The sequence below is a fragment of the Sminthopsis crassicaudata genome, chromosome 5 (assembly GCF_048593235.1).
Source record: "Sminthopsis crassicaudata isolate SCR6 chromosome 5, ASM4859323v1, whole genome shotgun sequence".
Classification (NCBI taxonomy): Eukaryota; Metazoa; Chordata; class Mammalia; order Dasyuromorphia; family Dasyuridae; genus Sminthopsis; species Sminthopsis crassicaudata.
The window spans coordinates 135,296,430-135,323,208 of record NC_133621.1 but is presented as its reverse complement, the minus strand read 5'-3'; the positions used below and the strand labels follow the sequence as shown (position 1 = coordinate 135,323,208).

The window sequence follows — 26,779 nt, the reverse complement described above, 5'->3', positions numbered from 1 at the left end:
GACCAAAATTTGTGACAATTGATTTGAAAGATAAACAAAATATTACCCCCTGAGGGGGAGAAAAAGAAAAAAAAATTTGACAGATCTTTTCTATTTGGGGGTGGGGTCTTGTTCTTTCATTTTTTATTCTTGATAGTCCTTAGGATGATCTTTCTTAGTAGTGTCTCTTACTAATAATTCTGTAAATCTGTATTTCTCCCTAATGTTAATAGCTGTTTTATGAAGCAATATTACTCACAATCTTCTACAATAAAGTTTTTGTATGTATTTTGTATTTATGTCCTCAAATCTTTGAAGGGGTCATCTCACCATATGGCATGAAAATCAAATGTATGATGGCTGAAAAAGTTTTGAGGTTCTTTTGATCCCCTTATAATGATGATTTATTTTTATTAGTTAGATAATTAGCAGATATGTGTTACATTATATGTATACGTGCGCACACACACACACACACACACACAAGCATTAAGGGGCAGAATGGTCAATTGTAGAACATATCCTAATGATCTGATACATACTGTAATGCACAGCATCATGCATTGCATATAGAACTTTAACAAATATTCAACGAATGAATGGATCTTTTATTCTCTACTTCTATGTGATAAAGACTATGTTTTCATGCTCATTCCCATTCTCATGTGCCTATGTAAGTGCTTTCCATTATACAGTATTTCAAAAATCTAACTTAAAAGTTTAAAAGCTGAATTGAAGAGTCATATTTAATTTAGGATAACTAAGTCTCTGTGCTTCTTAATTAAACATTTTCCAGTTAGTTTTATCTTCCTAGAGGAGTTAACTAAATTTGCAATGTAGCCACTTAAAAGAAATATACATAATGAAAAATAACAAAATGTGTGTCATTTTAAACAAGGCATTATGTAATACACCTTCAAAATGAATTGCCTTTAAAGAAAATATAACTATTATTTAGAAAATTCACCCATTAGGCAGGTTACACAAATAGATTATACTATTCATTTCATGCTAATTCATTTGGTCTGTTAACTATTGCGTTAAAAAGCTCCAAATAGCCAAAATGCAGTTGAGTGATTGCCTACATCAAAAAAGGAATTATTATTCAGTCAAAACGAATATTTATCTTTCCTTCCTAATTAGGTCCTGCATTGCCTTTTGCCTTTGACTTCATCTTTAAACAGAAAAAAGGATCAGCCCTCCCCTTGTATCCATTTCTGAAATTGTTTTTAATACGACAACCAGTTGAACTTTCTTGTAATTAAATTAAATCCCTTTCAATATATCTCCTACATTGATGTGAACTAATGACATTGACTTTCATAACATTATGATTTATTTGCTTGTGAGACTGAACAGAATTGAACCTTAAAAGGTTAGGTAATCTGACTCCCTAATTTTTTGTTGGTAGATAAATAAACTGGGCCTATGACTTGCTCAGAATCACTATATCTTTAAATTCAGTATTCTTTCCACTATATCGCATTTCACAATGCCCTTTCCCTTTATCAATGAGAGCTCTATGTCCAACCTAGGGAAAAATCACCCAACATAAGAATTTGGGAGTCTAGGACAAGGGTATTCAACTCAAATATAGACAGTTACCTCCTGATCACATATTGATTCAAAAACCCACAAATTAATATAGTCTATATGATATTGCATTTATGTTTAATTTATTAAATGCTTCCCAATTACATTTTAATATGGTTGGGATAGTACTTAGGAGTATTGTAGACAGAATCCTATGTTTGATACCTCTCACCAACAGTAATTGCATTTTTAGACTAGTCAGTTCATTTATACAATCATTTCTTACAAATATGACAAAAACTAAGGACTCCAAAAGAACATTATAGTAATTGATTTCAGGATTAAATCATTTATTAAGGAACTACTATGTACAATCCTAGGTATTAATAATATTAAGGTAAGATAAGGCAAAGTTCCTCATTTCAAATTCCACAACTCCATAAAGTTCCATAATTTAATAAGTCATACAAGATAAAGACACAAACAGCCTGTATGCAGGATACAAAATTTAAGATCTGGAATGGGAACAAGGAAATCTTCAAACAAAGAGATATTATTGGAGTTGAATCTTGAAGAGAGTAAAGGGTTTTTAATCAGAGATGTGGATACTGAGGGAAGAGAGAAGGAACATGTATTTATTAAGCCCCTACTATGCGCTAGGCTCATGGCAAAGCATTTTATGAATATAATGTCTAATTATTAATTAAGTATTATTTAATATTTGTATTGAAGTAATTCTAGACAAGGACATTAGCTTGCACAAAACCACAAAAGGAAGGAAGGTCAAGAAAAGATGAGAGAACAATGACTAGTATGGTTTGACTGGAATATATATTAAATGATGGGGAAATAAGACACAAAAAGGCACAACAGATAAGAGGGAGACAGATTACAGAAGATCTTGACTGCCAAGTTAAATATCAGTAGGCAATGGCATACTACTAAAGGTTGAGCCAAGAATTAACATGAGACTTACCTATAAAGATAAGTATTTGGTCAATGGTGTGGAATAGAGAGAAATTGGAGGCAAGGAGAACATTTGAAAGATTATTGATGCTCAGATTTAGAGTTTTTCTTTTTGATTATTTGGGGGGGGGGCAAGAAAGGTAAGGAAAGAAATCATCTATCAAAATCAGATAAGCATCAGAATTGTCTCAGCTCAGATTTGGCTCTATTAACTCACATTATTATTATTATTTACCATGCCATAAACCTAAAAGAAAAACATCATAATGCAGATGCAATCACTCAAAGGGTTTAAAAATCTAAAAATCTTAAATTAAAAAAAAAAAGAAATCTAAAACTCAATGTTTTTAAAACTGAAAGGAATATTATGGAGTTCCCTAGAGGTCCCCATAGAGGCTGGACACTGGCTTAGCATCAAGTACCAATCCCCTTCCAGCCAGAAGCATACTTTGTGAGATATGTAAGTGATTAGATGTGTTAGTTAAAAAGTGCTCTCCTCCCACTGAGAAGAAAAAAAAAATGGAAGTGTATGGCTTAAACTAAGCCCTTCAAGAGAGGATCTCATCTACAGAATTATCCTAAGCAGACTCTAAACTGCAAAAGAGCTCATCTATATGCATAACAAATTATGAGGAGCCTCATACATGCTCCTGCCATAAGACTCATTTAAAATTAAGAGAAGTGGAATTTCTCATAGGATTACATTGGTGACCTTCTCAAGACAAGTGCCATGGTGCAGAAGAGGCACTTAGGAAGTGCAAATACCCAGGCCAAAGGGAAAGGCTCAGCTGAAGGTGAGAGACGGGAGTCAGTGACAACACTGACCAGAATGATTCCCCCGAGTATTTCCTTTCTAGCAAGGATATCCGTGCTGTTATTCTACACAATAGAAGAGAAAACAAGGCTGACAGGGCCCAGCACTGCTTCCCTTGATGGAACAGAAACTCTTATCATTTTTGTCTTTATATTCTCAGGGTCTACCTATGTAAGTGCCTGGCACATAGTGAATGCTTAACAAATCTTTGTTGATTTATTGATTTGGAACAAGGATAACTGAGTTAGCAGCAGCTGGATTTTCTTGACCCTACGAGTGATAGTCTGCTCTGAGAGTAAATGAAAGGATTACAGGATCTTATATTTAGTGCTAGAAAAAACCTTGGAGGCCATTCAGCCCACACTCTATTTGTATATTTGTATATATTTATTGTATAATGAAGAACTTAATTTTTCCAAGGGCACACATAATCAATAAAACAGGAGAAAGCTGCACTTGGCTTCTTCAGCAACTGTAACCATACACTATCTATTCATACCTAATTACTGTTACGCCCAATTATCTGAATAGCTTCTACTATTAGGACTCACTCATTGCCCCAGTCCAGGCGAGCAGTGATATGCCGTTTCACATCTTTCATACGGTCATGGGTGAGATGACCAACTAATACTTGACGTCTTAAGTCCAGAATTTCATTCATTATATGCCACAGTCGATGGAAGAGATCACCTTCATTTCTCTAAAAGAGATCCAAAGGAAGAGAAATTCATTAATTAATCCAAAACACAACATTCTTTACAATAATTTAGATTAATTTGTGTTGTATTTCACATATGTCAAACTCATCCCAATTTGGGGTTTTCTTGGCAAAGATATAGGGATAGTTGGCCATTTCCTTCTCTAGCTTATTTTATCAATGAGGAAACTGACAAAATTAGCTGACACAAAAAGTGTCTGAAATTGGATTGGAAGTCAAGAAGGTAAATCTTCCTAACTCCAGGTCTAGTGCTCTAGCCAGTGCCAAAACAGATTAAACTGCTAGTTTCTATATTATGGTGTGTACACTCACATGCACAGAACTCATTCCAATTAAGAAATATTTATTTGGCAACTACAGAATGCAGAGCACTATGCAAGGTACAGGGAACAAACAACAAAAGATGATTAGACAAAATATGGGCTGCACAATTATGGGACTTAAAATTTAGTGACACGTGCAAATAATTATAATATATAGTAATAAGGCAAATAAGTGGTATAATGGAGAGATTGCTGGGTCTGGAGTTAGGAAGACCCTAGTTCAAATCCAGCCTTGGAAACTTACTAGCTGGGTAACCCTGGGCAAGCCATTTAACCCTGTTCACCTCAGTTCCTTCATCTGTAAAATGAGCAGAAGGAAATGACAAACTACTCTAGTATCTTTGCCAAGAAAACCCTAAAAGGGTTAACATACAGCTGAAATGACTAAACAATAATATATAATAATACACCACAAATACCCATTAGAAAATGTAAAACAAAGAATCATGAGTTACATACACAAACCACACACATCTGATATAATCTCTTCTCCCATCACATTTTAAAATATTTTTCTGTTCAAGAATTTCTGATGACGGTTTTGTGATGGAGAGAGCCATCTGCACACAGAGAGATAACTGTGGGAAACGAGTGTGGATCACAACATAGCATTTTCACTCTTTTTGTTGTTGCTTGCTTGCATTTTGTTTTTGTTTTCTTTCCTATTTTTTTCCGTGTTGATCTGATTTTCTTGTGCACCAAGATAATTGTAAAAATATATATAGAAGAATTGCACATGTCTTGCTATCTAGGGAAGGGAGTGGTGGAAGGGTGGGTGCAACACAAGGATTGCAAGGGTCAATATCAAATATATAAAAAAATTATCGATGCATATGTATTGAAAATAAAAAATTTTATAAAACAAAAAACAAAAGAATTTCTGATGTATCTCTATTGTCCACAACTGAGTGTAAACTCCTATGTGCTCGGCCCTGTACACAAGGTCATGTTGTGGATCTAGCTCCATTGTCTTATTCAATTTTATTTTTTACTACTTTCCAATACAAACATTTTCTCTGATCAAACCAATTTTTTCCTTGCCCCCTACCCAGATCATCATGCTCTTCAATTGCTCATGCTGCTAACTACTCTGGAAATTCACGCTTCCCTGCTATGAGGTACTCTATGCCATTCAAAGCCACAACTACTCCTCTCCCCTTTCTCTAATCTGCTAATAAATTTCTCAAAGGATTCACTTTCTTGAACTCTCTGTGGCTTTTGATGCCTAAAAATCCTATTCTGATACTCTCTGCCCTCCAGGTCTTCATAGCACTGTTCTCTCCTGGTTTTCTTCTATCTGAATAAGCCTCTAACTCCTTTGATGGATATTCATCCATGTTGCATCTGTTAACCTGAACTTTCTTCTCTCTATATGTTATTTCACTTGGTGATCTCATCAACTCCCACGGATTCACTAACATGTTAATGTTCACAGCTCTCTGACCTATTTGTCTAGCTAGCTTTAATGTCTCTCCAAAATACATATATAAGAATCAATATTTTCAAAATTCAATATTTTCCTTTCTATTTAATTTAGAAATGAACTTCTCAGGCTCAAGTCAGATATCTGGGAATTTTTTCTGCATACTACCAAAATATATTTTTCTGAAGGTACTGAGAAGGCATTGAGAGAATTCAGAGACACCATTCCTGCTAAAGTGTTTTAGAGTAAGAAGCTGTTCTGAAAAAACTATCAACTTTTATGCCATTAATAAGTTTTCAGTTGTTAAGGATATTTAGTAATAACTGGAATTACCTATTTAAAAATGCAGTTACATATTTTCTATATCTTTAAATAGCAATGGCTGAGGAGTCCCAATGTATTTCATAAGATGTTACCACCAAAGAGAAGAGAAAAGCAAATGGATTTGGAGAAAGACGATAACTGGAAATGAAAAAGCCAAGCCAAGCCATATATAATTGGCTTTCAGCTGCATCACTTTAACCTGAAACTGCTTTTCCAAACTCACCACTGTTCTCCTAATTGCCATATTTCCTGGACTTTTCTCGATTTTTATCCTCCTTAACTTTTTTACAGGCTTTACAAAATGTTAAGCACTTTCTTATCCTAGATAAATAAACATTCTTCTCTAGGTTTTGATGACATTGGTATCTCTAGGTTCTGTCTACTGGTATGACCCCTCTTCAGTGAATTTTGTTCATTTTTCATGGAAATCATTCCCACTAAGTATAAGTATTCCTTGAAGTGCTAGCCTTAGCCCTGTTCTTTTCTCCCTGCATGCTATCTCATTTGGAAATATTAGCTTCCGTGAGTTCAATCATCATGTACTTGGAAATAATTCACAAATCACTATAGTCTTCCCTAACTTTTCTCTTCAACTCATCATCTTTAATCACATGTCCTAAAGTATCTCAAACTCAGCATGTCTAAAATAGAGCTCATTATCTTCCTTCCAAAACTGTTCCATCTTTTAAGATTCCCTGTTACTAGGAAGTGCACAAAGTTACCTAAATTCATAATCTTAATGTACTTAATTCTTCGTTTGCTTTCATTCCACATATGTGATCTATTGTCAAGTTCTATTATTTCTGTATTCCCCTTTCTCTTCTCTGATACAGCCACCATTCTAATTTGGACTCTCATAAACCCAGGAAGGGATAATTGTGATGACTCTTGATTAGTCTGTCTTTCTTCTCCAATCCATCATCTAATTCTCCAAAGTGATTTTCCTAAAGTGCATGTCCAACCATATTGTCATCAACTCTACTCAATAAACTCCAATTATGTACATTTCTAACCATAGGGATAACATCAAGAAAACGTCAAATGATTAGAGCTCCTCAGTCATAACTTCAAAAGACAGTATTTCCTCAAAAGCCATTCTACAAAACACCCGCACAGTTACAGAGAAACACCATTCCAATTATATATTTTCCTGTTAAACAGTATGTGGTTATGATGAATGTTTTTTTTAATTATTATTATTTTGTTCTGAAATTTTTTTATTTTGATGAAAAATTCACTGAATTTTTTTCATAAAACTATTTTATTCAGCTAAAGCAAATGTAGTTCCCTAATAACTGTTAATATTAACCATTAATCCTATTAAGAGAATCCAATATAAAATTTGGAATTTTAAACTCTTTAAGACTTTACCTCTTTGTCCTATCTTTGCAACTTTTTTACATTTTACACTTTTCATGAACTTTAACATCTGCCTCTTGATATTCCCCCTGTAGGACATTCCACCTTCTATATCCATTCTTTTCAATCCTCATTTCTGGAATGTTATCTTTATCTTCCTTTGAATTTTTCCTCTAGTTCCCTGAGATTCTTTCAAGACTCAGCTTGAAACCTCACCTTCTGTAACAGCCTTTTCTCAGTATACTTCATGGCTAGTGAAATCATGTAACATCTGCTTTGTAAAAACCTTGTGTTGTCTCCCTCATTAGAATGTGAATTCCTTGAGGTAAAGAATAATGTTTTTTTTTTTTTTGTCTGTCCTTTTACGCCCAATTCTTAAAATAGTCTCAAAAATTCAGGGTACAATACAGATCCTTAGCCTGACTATAAAAATTATATTTGTGCTGAGAATGTATTTCAGTATTACTTTTTTTTTTTTAAGCATGTAGAAGATAATGGCCATTTATGCTGGTTGAAAGATTGCAGGGTGCCTTAATCAATCTCAAACTACTGCGTTAGGGAAATACAGTAAGTACATAAAGCTTCTGGCCTTCCCAGAGATAGTCAACATGGCCTCACTTAAGTACTTTTTCCCCACACACCCAACATATTTTTAAAAAGCATGTGAAAAAGTTATCTTCCCTGGTGAGAATATGAGCTCCTTAACAATATGAATTGTCTTTCTATTTGATTGTATTTGTCCCCAGGGTTTAGCACAGTACCAGGCATAAAAGGTTTGTAAATGCTTGTTGTCTCCCTGCCTAACAAGTATATTCAACACCATCATCAATATCATAAATTAATATAGTGTCTTACACTTCACAAAACACTATCCTCAAAATGACCTTGTCTGGTTGGTATTACACAAATATTCTCATCTCCTGAGAAACAAGAAATTGAGGTTCAGAGAGCTTTAAGTGAGAAAGATTTTTGCAGGATTAACACTGAAAAGTGATAGTCACTTGTATTCTAAGGCCAATAAATGTATATATGTGTATATATGCACATATGTATATGTATTATATACACTGTGTATGTATAATCACCAATAGATATATGTATATCCATGTTCACACACATATGTATATATATACACAGAGATATTCCTCAAAGAATTGACATTCTATTGCAGATAAGACATTTATTGATGAATTTATATGTATATAAATGGATGTGTGTATGTGCATGAAAAAGAAGCAAAAAAAGGAATATTATCCTCTTTGAGAAAAAAGATACAAAACACAAAACCCATAATTTTGATAACTGAAAATTGCCAATTGTTTTGCAAAGCTTTATGACATCAAATGTTATTTTTCTTGAGTTTTTCATTAGTTAATGAATGACTACATTAGACACATGAGGGTTTTAGTTGTGATTTTACATATCTTGCATTTTATTTCTTTAGTTCTTTGCTGTATTAGCAGAGTAGTTTTGTTAACTCAAACTGCAGTAGACTGATGCTCGTCCAGGTGCATATATTAAATACTAAAGATGCTGTGTCTTTTACCTACCTTTCAAATGATTCTTTTTTCTCTATTAAAAAATACTCATATATCATTGTTTGTTTGTTTGTTCGTTTCCTGAGACAATTGGGGTTAAGTGACTTGCCCAGAGTCACACAGGTAGGAAGTGTTAAGTATCTGAGATCACATTTGAACAAATTTGAACAAGTCTATCCACTGCACCACCTAGCTGCCCTCATAGCATAATTTTAATAAATATTATAATACCAACCTATAAAAAGAAACATAAATATATGTAAACACACATGACTTGTGCAACTCTGCCTAACTTAAATCTAATTTATTCCTGAATCAAAAGAAGACAATCGCCACATAATATTATTCACATACACATATGTTGATGAATATATGTATAGGAATATCCCTATGGGTATTCACATATAAAATATATTCATATACATATATTCATCAACTATATACATATGTGTATAGTTTAAATTTTTAATATTTATTACTTTTTAAAAATTTCCATGTGCTGAAAGCAACTGGGTGGCACAATGGAAAAAACACCAGCCCCAAAGTCAAGGAATCCCAAGTTCAAATCTAGCTATGTGACTCTGAGCAAATCATTTAAGCCCAATTACCTCCATACCTCCCAAAAAATTTATACAGCTATAGAAATACGCATATTATTATATTTCATATAAACATATACATTCACCAATAAGGACTGTATTTCTGCAGTAAAATAAAATCTCTCTGAGGTCAATGACTCATTTTTATTTTTGTATTCTCATACCTAAAGAGTGGCTAATTCACAATGACATTTAAGGACAACGACAGATTGGAGCAAAGCTTTAGAACAATGACCAACATGGCAAAGTATCCTCATCCAAGGATCACTTGAAGGAACTGGGGATATTCAGTTTTTTCAAGGGCTAACATGACTACTCTTCTGAAATATCTGAAGTGCAGTCCAATAGAAGAGAAATTAAACTAGCTTGGCTTGACACCAGAACTTAGAATTAATAACAGCAAAAGCAAACCACATTTAAGTGATACTTTAAAGTTTAAAAAGCACTTGTCTCATGACAGTCCTGATAATTTAGTAAGGAAATTCTTATCTTCATTTTATGGATGAAGGCATTAAAACACAAAGAGGATAAAATATTTGTTCAGGTCACTAAACTATTACATCTTAAAGCCATGAATTATATTCAGGTCTAAGTCTAAAACTATTATAAACCAGGATAATAATAATATCATTATTAAAAATAACAACAGTTAACATTTATATAGCAATTTAGGGTTTTCAAAGCAATCTTCAAAAATCTTACCATAATCTCACAATAATCCTGGGAAGAATGTGCTATTATTATCTCTATATTACAAATGAGGAAACCAAGGCAGAATTAAACTTGCTTGAAATCACACAGCTAGGAATTATCTAAGACTGGTTTGGAACTCAAGTCTTCCTGAGTCAAGATCGAGACCTTTATCCACTGTGCCATGTAGCTATCTCACATAACATGCTGCCTTTCGAGTATAAAAGTACATTATTTCACTCTTTATGAAACTATACATTTCTCTATGATAACTTTTTAAGATATCTAAAAAGCTATATAAGCTTTATAGATATTGTTGAATATTATTAGCTTATTGTATTTCTCAGATGAAGAAACTTAGGCTTCAAATGATTTGCCCAAGACTATACTTCTAGCAAACACACTATCAGTTGAAAGATGAACTCTTCCTCTAATTCAAAGTCAAGACTCTTTCACTATATGTGTTACTTCTAATGTCAACTAATCAGCACAGAGAAAGTGATTTTACCTTAATCCTTTTCCCTTCCCTGAACACACTCTATACTTACTCTTCTGACAATTTCCCCTCAAAAACCTAACCCTATCTTCTCCCCAACTTCTACCCAACTCCTGTGCATCTTTTTAGATTTTTTACTGAATCCCTTCTCTCTCTCCCTCATCTTCACATTTTTAAATAGTCTCTTCATTGAACCAATGTAATACTTTGTACCTATCTTATTACACATCCTTTAAAGGCAATTCCTTGTCTTCTATCTACTTGTGTACACATCTTTTTCCCTTACTGTAAACCTCGTGCAGTCAGGTATTGTCATATTTTTCTATAAATCTTCCACAGCAGTCAGAGTAGTACACTGGGCACTGAAGAGTAGTGTGTATTAAATAAACAGATGGAAATATGCTTATTGTTCAGTCTTACCCTCCAGCATCTGTGCTGTAATTCAAGAATACCAAAGAGCTACAAGGAAGACCTGCTCTGGAATCTGCCCCCTGACAATTAATTAGCTGTGACCTTAGCTAAGTCAATTAGCATCGCTGAGCACCAATTTTTTTTATCTGTAAAGTCAAAGGGTGCTTCAGACTGAAAATGCTCCAAGTCTAAGATTCCATGTGTAATTTCCTCCAGTGTTCCTGCTAGTTGTCAATATTCTTTATACTCCTGCTGGTCTTTTTCTATGCTGTCACAGAATTTGATTGCCCTAAATCTATCTCTGCTGACACAAACACCTGCCAGTCACTGTGTTTTATATGACCCAAAATACTGGGTTGGTGACAATACACCCACAATCACCATTAATAAAGTATCATTAACTTGGAACAAGAAAGTACAGGAAGGGAAGACAGATCTATCAGAGTCATCATCTCTAAATTGGGCTGCCTAATAATCTTGTATTTTATTTCTCCATTATCTTTCCAGGTCAAATTGCATTAGCTGTTTTTAAATACAGCTGAATATAATATAGGAATAATATGTAAGTTCCTGATTCGCCAAGAAAGTTCCTCCATTCTTACTACTTATCCATTCTCTGTTTCTCAGAACAAAGCAATCTTTGACTTAGAGCTGGCCTGTCTCTGGTGTTTGCCTCCTACAGAGTGGTCATCATCCTTACTTGGCTGGTTTTCAATTTAACTGTGATATCCAAAACAGAAGTTCATAGTTTCAATGAATAACTCGATCAGGTGAAATATAATCCAAATTACACACAGACACACAGACACACACACACACACACACACACAAGAAAACGAATGTAAAGCCGATTATTAGCAGAAGTTTTGTTCACTCAAACTGCAGTAGATTAATGCTTGTCCAGCTGCATGTATTAGATACTAAAGGTGCTGTAACATTCACCTACCATTCAAATGATTCTTTTCCCTCTATTAAAAAGTACTCATATATCTTAATAAGTTAATTAATATTAATAATAATATCTTAAATAAGTTAAGAATTTTGCTTGGGCTTTACTCATATTTCAGTAGAATATATCTTGTGTCTGTATTTGTAGTATTTTCATTCTAAAAAAATGGAACAGTTTTTCTTGCTGCCTGATGGCACAAGGTACTTCCAGTCATTCTTATTTCCATTGTACTTTTATCCTCATGATATCCTTATATCCTGACAATTCTTATAGGACTATTCTTCTTAACACAAGGCTGTTCAAGCTATCCTGGGGCAGGATATAGGGCTACAGTACCAGCATTAGTTATTTTATTATACTTATTTTCTTAAGGTCTATCTTTCCTTGATCAAGTGTACTAACTTCCTCAAGTAACACAGATAAGAAAAACTACTACCTTGGTTCTTCCATTTCTTTTCTCTCATTGTAGGAAATTTATTTTTCTTTGTCATAATCCTAGCAAAATATCTTATCAAAATATCTATCAGTAATGCTTTAAATTTATTACTTATGTCTTTTGTCTCCTAAAATAAAATCTAGGCTGACAGTTTAATCATAAAGTCTAATTCTTTCTAATAAATGTATAATAAATAATTAACTAGCCTCTTTGTTTATTTTTTTGTTTTTAGACATGTCTGATTCTTCATGGTACCATTAGGGGTTCTCTTGATAAAGATATTGAAATGATTTTCCATTTTCATCTCCAATACATTTAATAGATGAGGACATTGATGCAAATTTTTTCAGGGTTAAGGGACTTGCCTAGGATTACACTAAGTGTCTGAAGCTGCATTTGAATTCAGATGAGTCTTCCAGACTCCATACCCAGTGTTCAAGCTACAGCACAACTTGGTTGCCCATAATTATTGGCTTATCCACTTTCTTCAGTCATCATACATACCTTGATGCTTTAAAAAAAAAATAAAACATATCAAGTTTTTTTTCCCCCAATATAATGGACTAGAGTTCTTTTTATTAATCAAATATTCCAGTTAACTGAAACATACTAAGCATGCTATATTTTGATTACTAAAAGGAATCAGAATATACTGAAACACATTTAAGAGGAAAAGGGTGCTGAACATAATTTGATCTTTCTTTGATGATTTAGAAAGCACTTCTAAACACAATAGCAATATTTTACTTTTAGAAAATTTAACATTAAATGATATGCACAATTATTGAAATTTCCAATATTATATTTCAAATTATTTTCTACCAGGACAACAATACCATAAAAAACAAATTACCACATAAAGTTGCTTCCACATGGTTCCCCAGTCTCTTAAAGTTGATGTCATTTCTGTGATAACGGAGTCTTCTGTTGGAATTACCATTTCAAACTGCCTGTGATATTAAAAATATATTTTTAAAAAATACCCACAACAGTATTATCAAACACTATAGACAATAAACTTGTTTTCAATATCACGATGGGAAAAAGAGGACAAGGAGAGACTCCTCATCGATATTTCAATCTGCAGAGAGTTATCATTTTCTAATTACAAAGCAACATTAGATTTAGAGAGAAAATCCAAAACTCTCAGTCTGTTATTTAAAGACCTCTACAATATCTAACTCCCACCAACCTTTCTAGAATTATGTAATATTGTTACTCTTAATTCAAGCAAAATTACAGGCAAACTGACATACCAATTATTTCCCAAACTCAGCATCTCATCTCCCATTTCTGTTCCTTTTCACAGGATATCCCCCCAGATTGTACTCCTTCCTCATCACAGTCTCTCAATACCAACAAGACTCAGCTTAAATATCACCTCCACCAAAAAGATTTTTATGCATGCCTTTTTCTATATTGTTAATAATTCTTTTCCTTCACTGATTTTTTTTTTACCTGCTAATCTGTATGCATATTGGGTCCCAGAATAAAACGTGAACTCCTGGAGGGCAGGTAAGGTTTGATTTTTGGCTTTATATTCCCAGAACTTGATAAAATGCCTTATCTATAGTAAATAATTAATTTTTGTTGAATGATTGTTTGAGGATTCAGAATGAGAGATAACTTAATTATATCTTTAATATATTTTAGTATCAAAGCCCCATCATAATACTGATGTTATATTTACTGTGAGGAGTTAGTGTGGTTTTTTAGGCCCAAATTTCTATCCTTTATATCATCTTCCATGGGGCTCTAACAGAAAAGATCCATATATTGAAAATGTCACCCAATATCCTATAAATATATATTGGTGATGAGGGGCAGAGAAGAGTGATTCTATTATAAGTTCTTTTGCTAAAAAGAAGAGAGAGCAAAGGGAAGATGAAGTTAACAGATTTTTATTTTTGATTGTTTGGCATGAAATCTCCATTTCCATTCAGTTTCAATTCCAGGAAGCAAATCCTTTCACATTTTTATGAGGTTAAAGAGTTACAAGGCCAACATTAATACTGCTTTGCAGGAACGTCATATTTTTTTCAGCTCTCAAACTCTACGAATGTCTAATTCTATGATTTAAGAAGAACAGGATTCCACACTTGTCAAGTTTAATTTTCTTAAGGATGACAGGTAGGGTCATCACCCAGTAGAAAAGATAGCAGCATCAATCCAAACCAAGAGGTTCTACTGAAAGATGAAATTCTTTGTCTGATACTAATAGCAGTTCCAAAGTCTCTTTCTCAGAAAAATCACTAAAATAACTCTAATTGGTATTTTTAAAAAGTTTCATTAAAGGCACTTAAAAAAAGTAAAAGCACATGTTGAGAATTCTTCACCACAGGAGTCTGAGCTCTTCATTTCAGAGGGCTGCAATAATTTCTGCCTGCCTCGTGACAGTTTTCCTTTTTCCAGATATAAAAAAATGTAAAAACTATAAAACAGGGCATCAAAATTGAAAAAGAAATACTTATAAAAATGGCAAGCCAGCATTGAGACAAATGGAATGGCTGGTTGTTCCAATAAGGAACAACTTCTAAGAAGTAAACAGAAAAACAGGATATTTCAAAGAATATTAAATTAAATTATTTTGTTCTTCCAGTAGTTGCCATTCTGAAATGTAAACTTAAATAAAGAATTGGCTCAGTTTTATGGGTAGTGGGCTAAGATTTTTTTTCATGCTTATTATGCAGTTTTAAGGGAACAGCTGTATATATTGGTTAGGAGAATAAACAATTTCATATATGTGTCAAACTAAAATTGTCTTATCTCATAGGCTTCACCAATGCTTAACGAACAATCTTAACTGCAAAGACAAGGTTAATTTAGTTAAGGAAGAATAAGAGGATAGCATAGGCTTCAAATAAGTTAAATCATAAAGGACATCCTGATATACTTGCACATATAGGACTACAAGGTAATAAGACATTTCCCTCAATTTTTTTTCTACATAAAGCTATCTCTTCTATGTGATCATTCGAAGTTACAATTCATGTAACTAGGTACAAATGGTTCTAAACTCTTTTAAAAAAAATCTTACTGGGTTACATTTGTGCACATTTAAGTTGGCTAATATTGCATTTAGGCAAAATGTAGATGGGATTCTTTAACTTCCCCAGAAGTCTAATAGCTCTATTTTTCTCACATCTGGCATCCAAAGTTCATGATTCTAACTTTAGCCAAAATCAGAGATATTAGTACATAGGAAACTTGGACGTGAATTTAGTGACAGTGACAGTGCTTGGCAAAAGCTTGTATAAAACATTTGATATTTGAGACAGACTAATGCACATTCAACTTCATTCATCTAGATTCTGAGTTCTATATTAAGTTAATCCATCAAAGACAAAAAGACCTGGACCTCATTATCTTTATCCATCATAGAAATGATTTTACTGAGTTATAATGTTATATCCTCTGCTGTTACATAGGAAAGATATGAGAAATATCTCAAAAGCAAATTAATATGCTTATTTTGCAAAATCATAGTTTTAAGATATTGTAGAAAATTTATTTTTTGTGAAATTCCAAGTAAGGGGAAAAACATTCCCCCCCCAAAAAAATTTGCAAATGAAGGCTGCCATTTTTCATCACAAAGCAAAAATATGTTACTTTATACATTCCCTTACATCCCCATTAAAAAAAATATATCAGCTGTCAGAATGTTTAGAGTAAAATTCAATGACTAAATGATAGTCATCAACTTATCTCAGTAGCCCAAGAGCATCTATTACATCTGTTTCTTTTTCATGCTTTTGTTTTAAGTGGAGTTCATAGAGCACATCAGCTACTCACCTCACCAAGTCTCTTGGAAGTAGGCAGGCATAAATCATCAAAAAAGAAAAACCTACTAATAAAAATCTTACTTTTTTTTTGCTTTCTTGTACATAAATCTATTAAAGAAGTAAAGTCAGAATTCAGAGCCAGAAGAGACATCATCTTGGCCATTCCTATCATTTCATAAATAAGGAAAATTGAGGCCCAGGGAAACAAAATTATTTCTCCAAAAAAGTTGTTCCGAAGAGAGACTAGAACTCAGACCTACTGACTCCTAGGTTAGCATGCTTAGAACAACACTATATTCTCTATCCTAAGTAGAAAGAACATTTCAGATAAGGTTTTTTAAAATATCCTAAAATTTAAATATTTTTGTGAAGTAGACAATTATCAAGAGTGTTATTTATGTATTACTCACATTCCATCTGAGAGAGTTATTCATCATCTTCCCTTTTTTGGAAAAGAAGAATGGAGTTGGACCTGGGACTTTACTGAAGTAGGAAGCTCTCATTGTGGCAATTACCTTACTGATGAAGATTGGAAATTCAGCTAGAATTTATAATCTTAGGGTTATCTGAGGGCACTAGAAAACTAAGTGACTACAACATAACCCTAGAAGCAGTTCATGTCAGAAGCAAGGAATCTCACTAGGTAGTTTCATTCCAAGGTCAACTCAATCGCCTAATCTTATCCTATTTCTCATCATACTTTATAGAGTGAGATGAGCTAGACATGGTTTATTCATAATTGATGTTAAATGTAGACAAAAACTACATGTTTGGACTCGTAATACTATAAATTTAATTAGTTCAATTGTCATTACTGCTGCTGCTGCTGCTATTGCTGCTAATCTATTGCTAATAATAATGATAACAATAATAATAAATGCAGGGAGGTAGAATCAGGAATATCCGAGTTTAAAAAAAAAAAAAACTGCCTCAGAAACTTACTCAATGAGAGACCTTAGAGAAGTCACTTAATCTGTTTGCCTCAGTTTTTTTTTCAGCTAAGAAATAGGGATCATAACAACAATTACTTTCTACAGTTATTATGGGGATCAAACAAGATAATATTTGAAAAGCACTGAACCTATCCCCCACTTTAGCATTTTAGTGGAAATTACCTAGTATCTTGTAGTGTATGTAAAAACTTAAAAATGCCACTTGCATAGGCAGCTGGATGGTACAACAGACAGCCAATGGACAAGGAGTTAGGAAGACCAGAATTCCAAACAAGCTTTAGATACTTACTAGCTATGTGACATTGGACAATTCACTTAGCCACTGTCTGTCTCAGGGGTTAATAAAATACCTTCCTCCCATGGTGGTTGTTAGGATTATTATCAGAAAATATTTGTAAAGTGTTTTGGAAACCTTAAAGAATTGTATAAATGAAAGATATTATGATTGCTATATTTACTATATTATTATTATTATTATTATTATTATTATTATTATTATTATTATTATCACCAAGAGTTTCTTTCTTTGTGCTAAATATAAAACCTATGAAAATTCAAAATGAGATCTTGAAAACTAAAACTCATTTCTTACCCTTTGTTCTTAACACATGCATTTTTCAAATGAATGTAGCTGGAAGGAAATATTCCCTGGAAGAGAAAAAATAGTTTTAATTAATATTCCCCAAAGACTCTGTAGCCAGCTGCTTATGGTTAAAGCAGGATTGGTTTTCACAAGTCATATGCATAAAACCAACCACAAAACAACAAAGCTACTATGGACAGAAAAAAAAAATCTAAAAATGGCTACCATGTAATCTATATAACCAGATTCTAATCATTCCAGCCTAATTGTTCTCATTTCAAATCTTTTTAAATAAACACTGGTTCTCAAATTTTGATAAATATTTCAAAAGTAAGTAAAACTAAATAAAGCTTTCAAGAGAAAAACTAATATTCAGATGGACCCTCTGTGTTAAAATGGAAAACTTTATAAATGTTAGATTATTTTACTGGAACACTTTTGACTTTCAATCTCCCAATTTAGCTCATCCTTTCATTAAGATGGTCATTCAAACATGACCAGGCATTGAGGACCATCCATAATTATATGACATATATGATATATATATGTGTATATATATATATATGTATGAGTGTGTGTATACATACATACATACATGTTTGTATATGTAATGGGTTCTGACTAATATTTGCTAACAATGCAGCATCAGTTAAGACTTGTCCTGCCACTGCTGATGATGACTGCCCAGAAGCGATGTCAACAGTTTTGTTTTATTGACAACAACGAGAAAACAAATGAGAAATGTCAAAAGGAGAGAAAGAGAAGCAACATTCTTGTCCATTACATGACTGAACCTCCTAAAGATTTTTCAAGTTGTCACCAAGTGGCAAACGCAATGAAATATTCAAGCAAACAAATGCTAGTTGAATATTATATTACTGGATTAAAAATAGAATGTAAAAATACAACATGAGGAAATAGATATAAAACTCACCTCTTTCCCAATATTTGTATTTATCTCAATGTGAGACTTAACAAAGAATAACTGTAGAAAAGGACCTAATTTTTAAGAAAGTGAAAAGATAGAAATTGTCTGAATAGACTTTTTTCAAATAACCAATTAAAAACTAACACTCAATTTGCATCTGGGTGACAAAAGATAAATGACAAATTTTAGGTGAGTAAACAGTGGGGAATGAAGTAAAGATAATGTTATGTCCATTATGTTCTCTTTGCCTTTAGAGTAAGCTTTAAGAAATAAAATTAAGTAGAATTAGAAAAAAATGGGGTGGGAATATATTTAAACCAAACAAAGTATTGTGTAGATGTGTTTAAGATGAAAAATATTATATAGTTTATAGACCATTAAATTACATTTTTGGGAAAATACCAGATTATTAAAATGGACCCAAAAAATTAATATTGGGAGAAGGAAAAAAATTTAGATGTCTAAGAAAACTTTGTAGTAGCAATGAATTGCAAATAAAGCACATACCCTCCATTTCCCATTTAAGTTTTAGCAATCTAATGTATTAGTAATTATATTTATCATAATGAGCTTATTAAGATCCTTCAGTTCAATCTGCAAGATCCACACAGGATTAACATTTGGTCACTATCCTAAAATATAATCCAAGTTCAAAGGAGTTTTTAAAATTATTTAAATCTCCATTATTGTCATATACATTTCCTGCTATCTCAACCACACATATAATTCAAATAAAAGTATTTTTGTTCAAAAATACTTAGGACTAGAATTAAAAACAAGTATTTTTACCTTGATATTTGGGTTTTTTAAGGCAAATCCTCTGTACCAGCCTGTAGAGAAATAATTAAATATTAATAAATAAAAAGAATGAAAAGAATAATAACTTTTTTCTGTTCCTTACTAATGGGGAAATAGTCTACATGTACAAATTAGATGTATAAAATATAAGGTTTATTAAAATATAAAAGCCTAATAATCATGGATCTTAGTAATTGGTTAACAAAAGTATACAAATAAGTGAAAAATAATTAAAATCATATTTAAAGTCTTTTGTGCCCATGTCTCACCTGGAAATCTGGTCAAGAAAGTACAAAGATTAAGAACTCTCTAAAATTTGTCTTTATACTGTAATAGGGAATAATAATATATATCTTGCAACTTTCTATTTTCACCTCTACCCCTCAGTTTTATACTTGACAAAAATGGAACCAAAATATATAAATGAATCCAATAGAGACATCAATTGGGACAAAATCTCTTCTTGATGTAAAGGATTACTGCTAGAAATGAAACTTGGATAGATAGCATGAGGAAGGATTGGTGTCAGCACTAATTAGAACTATTTTAGGAATCACTTCCATTTTATGAATGAATTAAATAATGAGGATGCAGTCAACTTTTTTACGATCCTAGTTATAGAATGGTCTTTACACTGGCTTGAAAAGGCAGATAGCTGGGTTACCAAAGGTTCTGTTTCTAGCATGCTTGAAACATACAGGTGGAGGATACTGTTCAGGATGCATCTTCAGTAGGGGCTTTGGATTGTTTTCTCAGGGGTAGATATAGATATGAACTTGGGATATTTCAGCTATATTCTTCTTGTGACTAAATGAAAACCAAGTGAAATGACTAGACAGTTAACTTGTTAGCTTAAGAAAAAGTGAAGTCCTTTGTCTCAAGTACAGATAGAACATATCCCTTAAGGTTTAATGTACTTACATATTATTCAAGTGAATTAAATGTGTGTTTTAGCAATATTCCTTGATATATAATCATCCAAATCCATTTACTAAAGGATTATGGCCAAATAATTGTTTTTGAGGATAAAAAGAATTATGTTTGCAACTTATAAAAATAGAGCTTATAAGCAATCAATAATAATATATACTTAAAATAGGCTAGTATTACATTTCTATGTATGTTTTAAATAATTAAGATGAACATAAAAATACTTTGAAATGTTTTATTTTATAAACAGTGTCCATGATTGATGTTAATTTTGTATTTCAAGATTTAACCCCTAAAGAGTAACATGAGTAGACAATAATGCACATATTCTATCATATGTGAAACAAAAATTGCCTTATGGTTTTTCCTTTATATTTTTCCATTTTCAAAATTTACTCATTTAAATATAAAAATGCCTTTGTTCACAGATACTAATAAAACAAATTTACATGCTGGTACAGTGGATATGGCATTAGATGTGTTCTCAGAAGGTTCAAATTTTGCCACAGACACTTAATTGATGTGTGATGCTGGGCGATACAGTTCATCTCCAACTCCTCATCTGCAAAAATGAGATTGCTGTACCTGATGGCTTTTAAGGTTCCATCAGCTTTAAAACTATGATCCTATGACCTAACAAAGTAAAATGGAAGCCATAAACAAATATATCCACAAAATATGTTTATTACATATAACTTTCCTTGAAGGGCTATTCTGAAATATAAAATGTTGTTATTGTTTCTTTCAAAGAAAGTTTAGACTTGGAATTTCTTAGATATGAAAAAACTCTCAGTGTAGAAGTTTTTTTTAAAATTAATTTTCTAATTATAACATTCTTTGACAGTATATATGCATAGGTATCTTTTTTACAACATTATCCCTTGTACTCCCTTCTGTTCTGAATTTTTCCCCTCCTTCCCTCCACCCCCTCCTCTAGATGGCAGGCATTCCCATATATATTAAACATCTTATAGTATATCCTAGGTACAATATATATGTGCAGAACCGAATTTTGTTGTTGTTGTTGTTGAAAAGGAAGAATTGGATTCAGAAGGTAAAAATAATCTGGGAAGAAAAACAAAAAATGCAAACAGTTTACACTCATTTCCCAGGGTTCCTTCTCTGGGTGTAGCTGATTCTGTCCATTATTAATCAATTGGAATTGGATTAGCTCTTCTCTATGTTGAAGATATCCACTTCCATCAGAATACATCCTCATATAGTATCATTGTTGAAGTGTATAATGATCTCCTGGTTCTGCTCATTTCACTCAGCATCAGTTGATGTAAGTCTCTCCAAGCCTCTCTGTATTCCTCCTGTTGGTCATTTCTTACAGAGCAATAATATTCCATAACATTCATATGCCATAATTTACCCAACCATTCTCCAATTGATGGACATCCATTCATTTTCCAGTTTCTAGCCACTACAAAAAGGGCTGCCACAAACATTTTGGCACATACAGGTCACTTTCCCTTCTTTAGTATTTCCTTGGGATATAAGCCCAGTAGTAGCACTGCTGGATCAAAGGATATGTACAGTTTGATAACTTTTTGGGCATAATTCCAGATTGCTCTCCAGAATGGTTGGATTCTTTCACAAATCCACCAACAATGTATCAGTGTCCCAGTTTTTCCACATCCCCTCCAACATTCATCATTATTTGTTCCTGTCATTTTAGCCAATCTAACAGGTGTGTAGTGGTATCTCAGAGTTGTCTTAATTTGCATTTCTCTGATCAATAGTGATTTGGAACACTCTTTCATATGAGTGGAAATAGTTTCAATTTCATCATCTGAGAATTGTCTGTTCATATCCTTTGACCATTTATCAATTGGAGAATGGCTTGATTCCTTATAAATTAGAGTCAATTCTCTGTATATTTTGGAGATGAGGACTTTATCAGAACCTTTAACTGTAAAAATATTTTCCCAATTTGATACTTCCCTTCTAATCTTATTTGCATTAGTTTTGTTTGTACAAAAGCTTCTTAATTTGATGTAATCAAAATTTCTATTTTGTGAACAATAATGATCTCTAATTCTCCTTTGGTCACAAATTTCTTCCTCTTCCACAAGTCTGAGAGGTAAATTATCCTATATTCCTCTAATTTATTTATGATCTCATTCTTTATGCCTAAATCATGGAGCCATTCAGTGTAGAAGTTTAATAATTTTGTTAAAATATGGAGAGTTGCCGGGGCACACAGCTGAACTAAAATAGACTTAATATATATTAGAAATAAAACTGTAATCTAGGTCTTCCCAACTCTTACTGAATTTAATCATTTTCCTTAGCAAACATTATTCATGTAAGTATGAATCCAAGTACTAGTGAACTATATATTACCTTTCCTTTATTAGACTTTCCTTTATTAGAGCATTTCTTAAGGAAATTGTCTTAGGGCATAAGATATAGGCTTTTCATGTTTCAGTATCATAAAATAGTATTTTTTATATTTATGAACATAAATGTTTTTGACAAGTTAGATTCCTATGTAGCATATAAATGAAAATAAATTGAGATCATACGGGATTTAAAAAAAAAAAAAACAGGCAGTTTATGTTGTTGCTGTAAATAATTTCTTGTGTTCAGAACTGAAAAGTTCCAGCTACAAAGAACTTTGAAGTAGCAGGTTGGACATAGGGACTCTAATCCCGTATTGGAGAGCAACTATAAAGTCACATAATCTTTATATCACTGTCTCCTTATCTATACAATGAAGAGGCTACTACAAATGATATTTAAGCACTAAATTTCTAGGATACCACAAAATATCTAGTTTGATGTACTGAGTCATTCACTCTATCCACCTATCACTTCTTCATAGGAATAAAAATGGTGAATACAAATGACAAATTCTAAACATTACAAATTATAATTGATTTCTGTTTTTATTTATTTGACCTTAAACAGAAAAAAAATCTTTAAATGTCTCTCTGTAACCTACTTCAATAGAGATTAATTTAATGTATTTTAAAAAAAGTTCCCAAACTTTACAAAATATACAATGAATGAAATGACGATTCACATCAGACCAATATCACTTGTGACCAGCAGCACACTTACCATCACATTTCTCCAGGATCTGAACTGTGTCTCCAATTTCCAATGATAGGCCATATGGGACTGTTCCTCGAAAACTGGCAATGACTGTAAAAGATAATTTATAACTTGTCATCTAATCTTTCAGTTTAAAATAAGTCACACCATTTGTCGTTAAATGTTTATAAACCAGAGAATGAAAATGAGTTTACAAGCACTTGGATAAGAAACAACTTTGAAGACACATTTTAAATATTTGTATTTTGTAAGGAAATTAAGTATACATAATCTGCTCTAATTTATAGACTCAATTACATGCTTTCCTAAAACACATTTTAAAAAAAATTAATGATGTTCCCATGGACTTTATAAATCAGGATATCAATTATATAATATTTTTTGTTTTATTTCTTAAAAGACATTTATGGTCCTGATTTCTAATTTCTGTCAAGACCCAAAACTGACCCCATGAAATAATCAGCAATTGGGTTTTGTAAAGACAAGAGAAGCAATAACATTTGGCAATTGGCTGATTAAGTACAGAGGTTAGGATAGAAGAATAGGAAAAAAAAATAAAACTGTGACACAAAGGATACTATTCTCATGGGATATTCAGAGTAAGAATGAAAGAAAATTACTTATTTTAATGGTCACAGAAAAGCAAATATAAAGATAGAAAATATAGCTTTCTATCTTTATATTTGCAAATACAGCAAAATAGGAAGAAAATGTCCAACTGGTGCCCACAAATGAACTTACAAATTAGTCTCCCCATCTACCTGTTGTAGACAACAACCCAAATTATCTGAAGAACTATCAAGTCTAAGAGGATCATAGAAGGAAGAACTTTAAACCTCCTTATTTTACTGATTTAAAAAGGGAGCAGACAGCTAAGGTTACTGAAGGTTATTTTCAGAGAGTTGCAAGTAGATGCTATAATGGATAGAGGACCCGGTCTGGAGTCAGGAAGATTGGAGTTCAAATTTAGCCTCTTACAATTACTAGCTGTGTGAACTTGGGCAAATCACTTTAACCCTGTTTGCCTCAGTTTCCTTATTTGTAAAATGAGCTGAAGAAATGACAAACCATTTAGTATCTCCTCCAAGAAAATCCTAAATAATGTCACAAAGAGTGGAAATAATTGGACAGCAAAAACAACAGAAAAAAGGATAAGCCTGAGGCTAACTACTGGTAATAATTCCTAGTCTCTGGCAAGTCTGTGCTCCCTTTTCTCTTCTAATAACTCTTATCCCAGCAGGAACCAAAGCCTCTGGGTCAGATACTTTAGGGTAGATTCCAGCATGGGAACTCTTTACCTCACTAGGAGAATTTTTTCAATTGTTCAGCTATCATCACTCCTTGCTCATGGATAAGCACTGGGTTTGGCATCATATTCATGAGTTCAAATCCAGATTCCAACAATTACTGGCATGTGACCTGGATAACTCACTTAATCTTTTTGCCTTAATCTACTGAAGTAAATGGAAAACCAGCCCAGTATTTTGGCCAAGACAACCCTAAAAGGGGCTAACACAACTGAAATGATTGAACAATAATAATTTTCAGAAAAATTATGTGTCATAATTTGAACACAAATCCTACAATCCAACTTTCAGAGTTCTTTGTGCTATGCCACTCACTACGTAAGTTTTAAAAAGATAAAAACTGACTTTTGTCATTTTATTCCAAGTATTTGATATAAGTTAATTTTAAAAATACAAATTGTGTTTATTCTCCAAGTTGGAAAAAACACTACTCCCTCCACAAATGATAAATGAGATAAATTAAAATGATACAACAACTCAAGGACTCTCAAGTCCATTTTATGAAAGTGAATAAAATTAAGACCAAGAATCAAAACATAATACTCCAAAACTCGAGAATCAAATCAAGAGGAAACAGATCTAGCATGACCATCAACTGAAAATAATTTAGGGAAACACTTGATTATGATGTCATGTCTTTCAGCTGTACCATAAATACCCACTATTTCCTAATATTTCTGGCTTTCCCCCAGCCCCCACATGTAGTCTCTCTTTTGAAGAGAAAATTCAAGACAAATTTCTACTTGGGGCAAATTATTTCATGCACAATTTTCCCCCTAAAAATTCTCACATATAGGACTGATATTATAGAAGCAAATATAACATTCATTCCAGATTGATTAAAAAAAAAAAAATCTCACCTAAATTCTACTAATGAATTTAGCGAATCCTGAAAAAATTCAAGAAAGACATTGTGGTAAGGCTGTACAAGTGTAAAGTATAGTCTGAGAAATCGAGTTCAAATTTTGTTCCTTCTCTTTGTTACCTGTTAACTTTGGACAATCAGTCAACCAAGAGACATTTACTAAGAACTTGCAAATTGTTAGATGATGGGTAAAAAACAAAAACAATGCAAACCTTGTCCTCAAAAGGAGTTAATATGTATTTACAAAAACACGTAAAAATAAGTAAAAGATTATTTGGAACTGAGGATGAAAAGAGCTGCTGGAGGTAGATAAGAGACCTTATAAAGAAGACAACACTTGAACTAAAATTTGAAGGAAAATAAGGGGGATAACAGTTAAAGGTGAGGAAAGAACACACCCCAGACAAAAGATAGATTGTACAAAGACAATGAGAGGGAAAGAGAATGGTGCTATGTGTGATGAAGAATTGTGAGAAACTATACTACTGACAGCATGAGTGAAATGAATAATGAGTAATACATAACAAAGCTGAAATGGTAGGTTGCTAGAGAATTTTGCATTTGATCCTAGAGGTAATAAGGAGCTACCAGAGTTTATTTAGCAGAAGAGTGACACAGTCAGACTTGTATTTTAGAAAAACCACTTTGGCAATTGTATGGAGAAGGAAATGGACAGAAGACAGATTCAGCAGAGGTAAAGAAAAATAAGGAGACTATCATACTAGTTTAAGTGGTTGGCAATGAAAAAGTGAAAAAGCTGAATATTCACTAGTCAAAAAAAAGTAGCAACTAATTAGATATGTAGCAAGTCACTTAAACTCTCTATAACTCATTTTCCTTGTCTGTAAAATAAATATACTGGAAAAAATTACCTCTAAGGCTTCTTTCAGCTATTATGAACTGAGAAAACAAGAAGTAATATACTGATCATCATGGATCACATGATCCATGTTGACACAATCCTACATATAGACAAAGATCTACTCATATGTGATGGTAAATTTTAAAAAAA

At 32.7% G+C, this 26,779-nt stretch overlaps 1 protein-coding gene across 3 annotated transcripts in view; it reads right to left on the bottom strand.

Annotated features, from left to right (window-relative positions):
* DOCK4 (dedicator of cytokinesis 4) overlaps positions 1-26,779 on the bottom strand; it is a 498,642-nt gene that overhangs the window by 274,202 nt on the left and 197,661 nt on the right. For all 3 annotated transcript variants that reach the window (XM_074268282.1, XM_074268284.1, XM_074268283.1), the window contains exons 2-6: positions 23,602-23,685; positions 19,594-19,634; positions 17,886-17,941; positions 13,412-13,508; positions 3,844-3,992 (exon numbers count right to left, since the gene is read on the bottom strand). In XM_074268282.1, the coding sequence (XP_074124383.1) occupies positions 3,844-3,992; positions 13,412-13,508; positions 17,886-17,941; positions 19,594-19,634; positions 23,602-23,685 (427 nt within the window). The remainder of the gene's footprint in view (positions 1-3,843; positions 3,993-13,411; positions 13,509-17,885; positions 17,942-19,593; positions 19,635-23,601; positions 23,686-26,779) is intronic.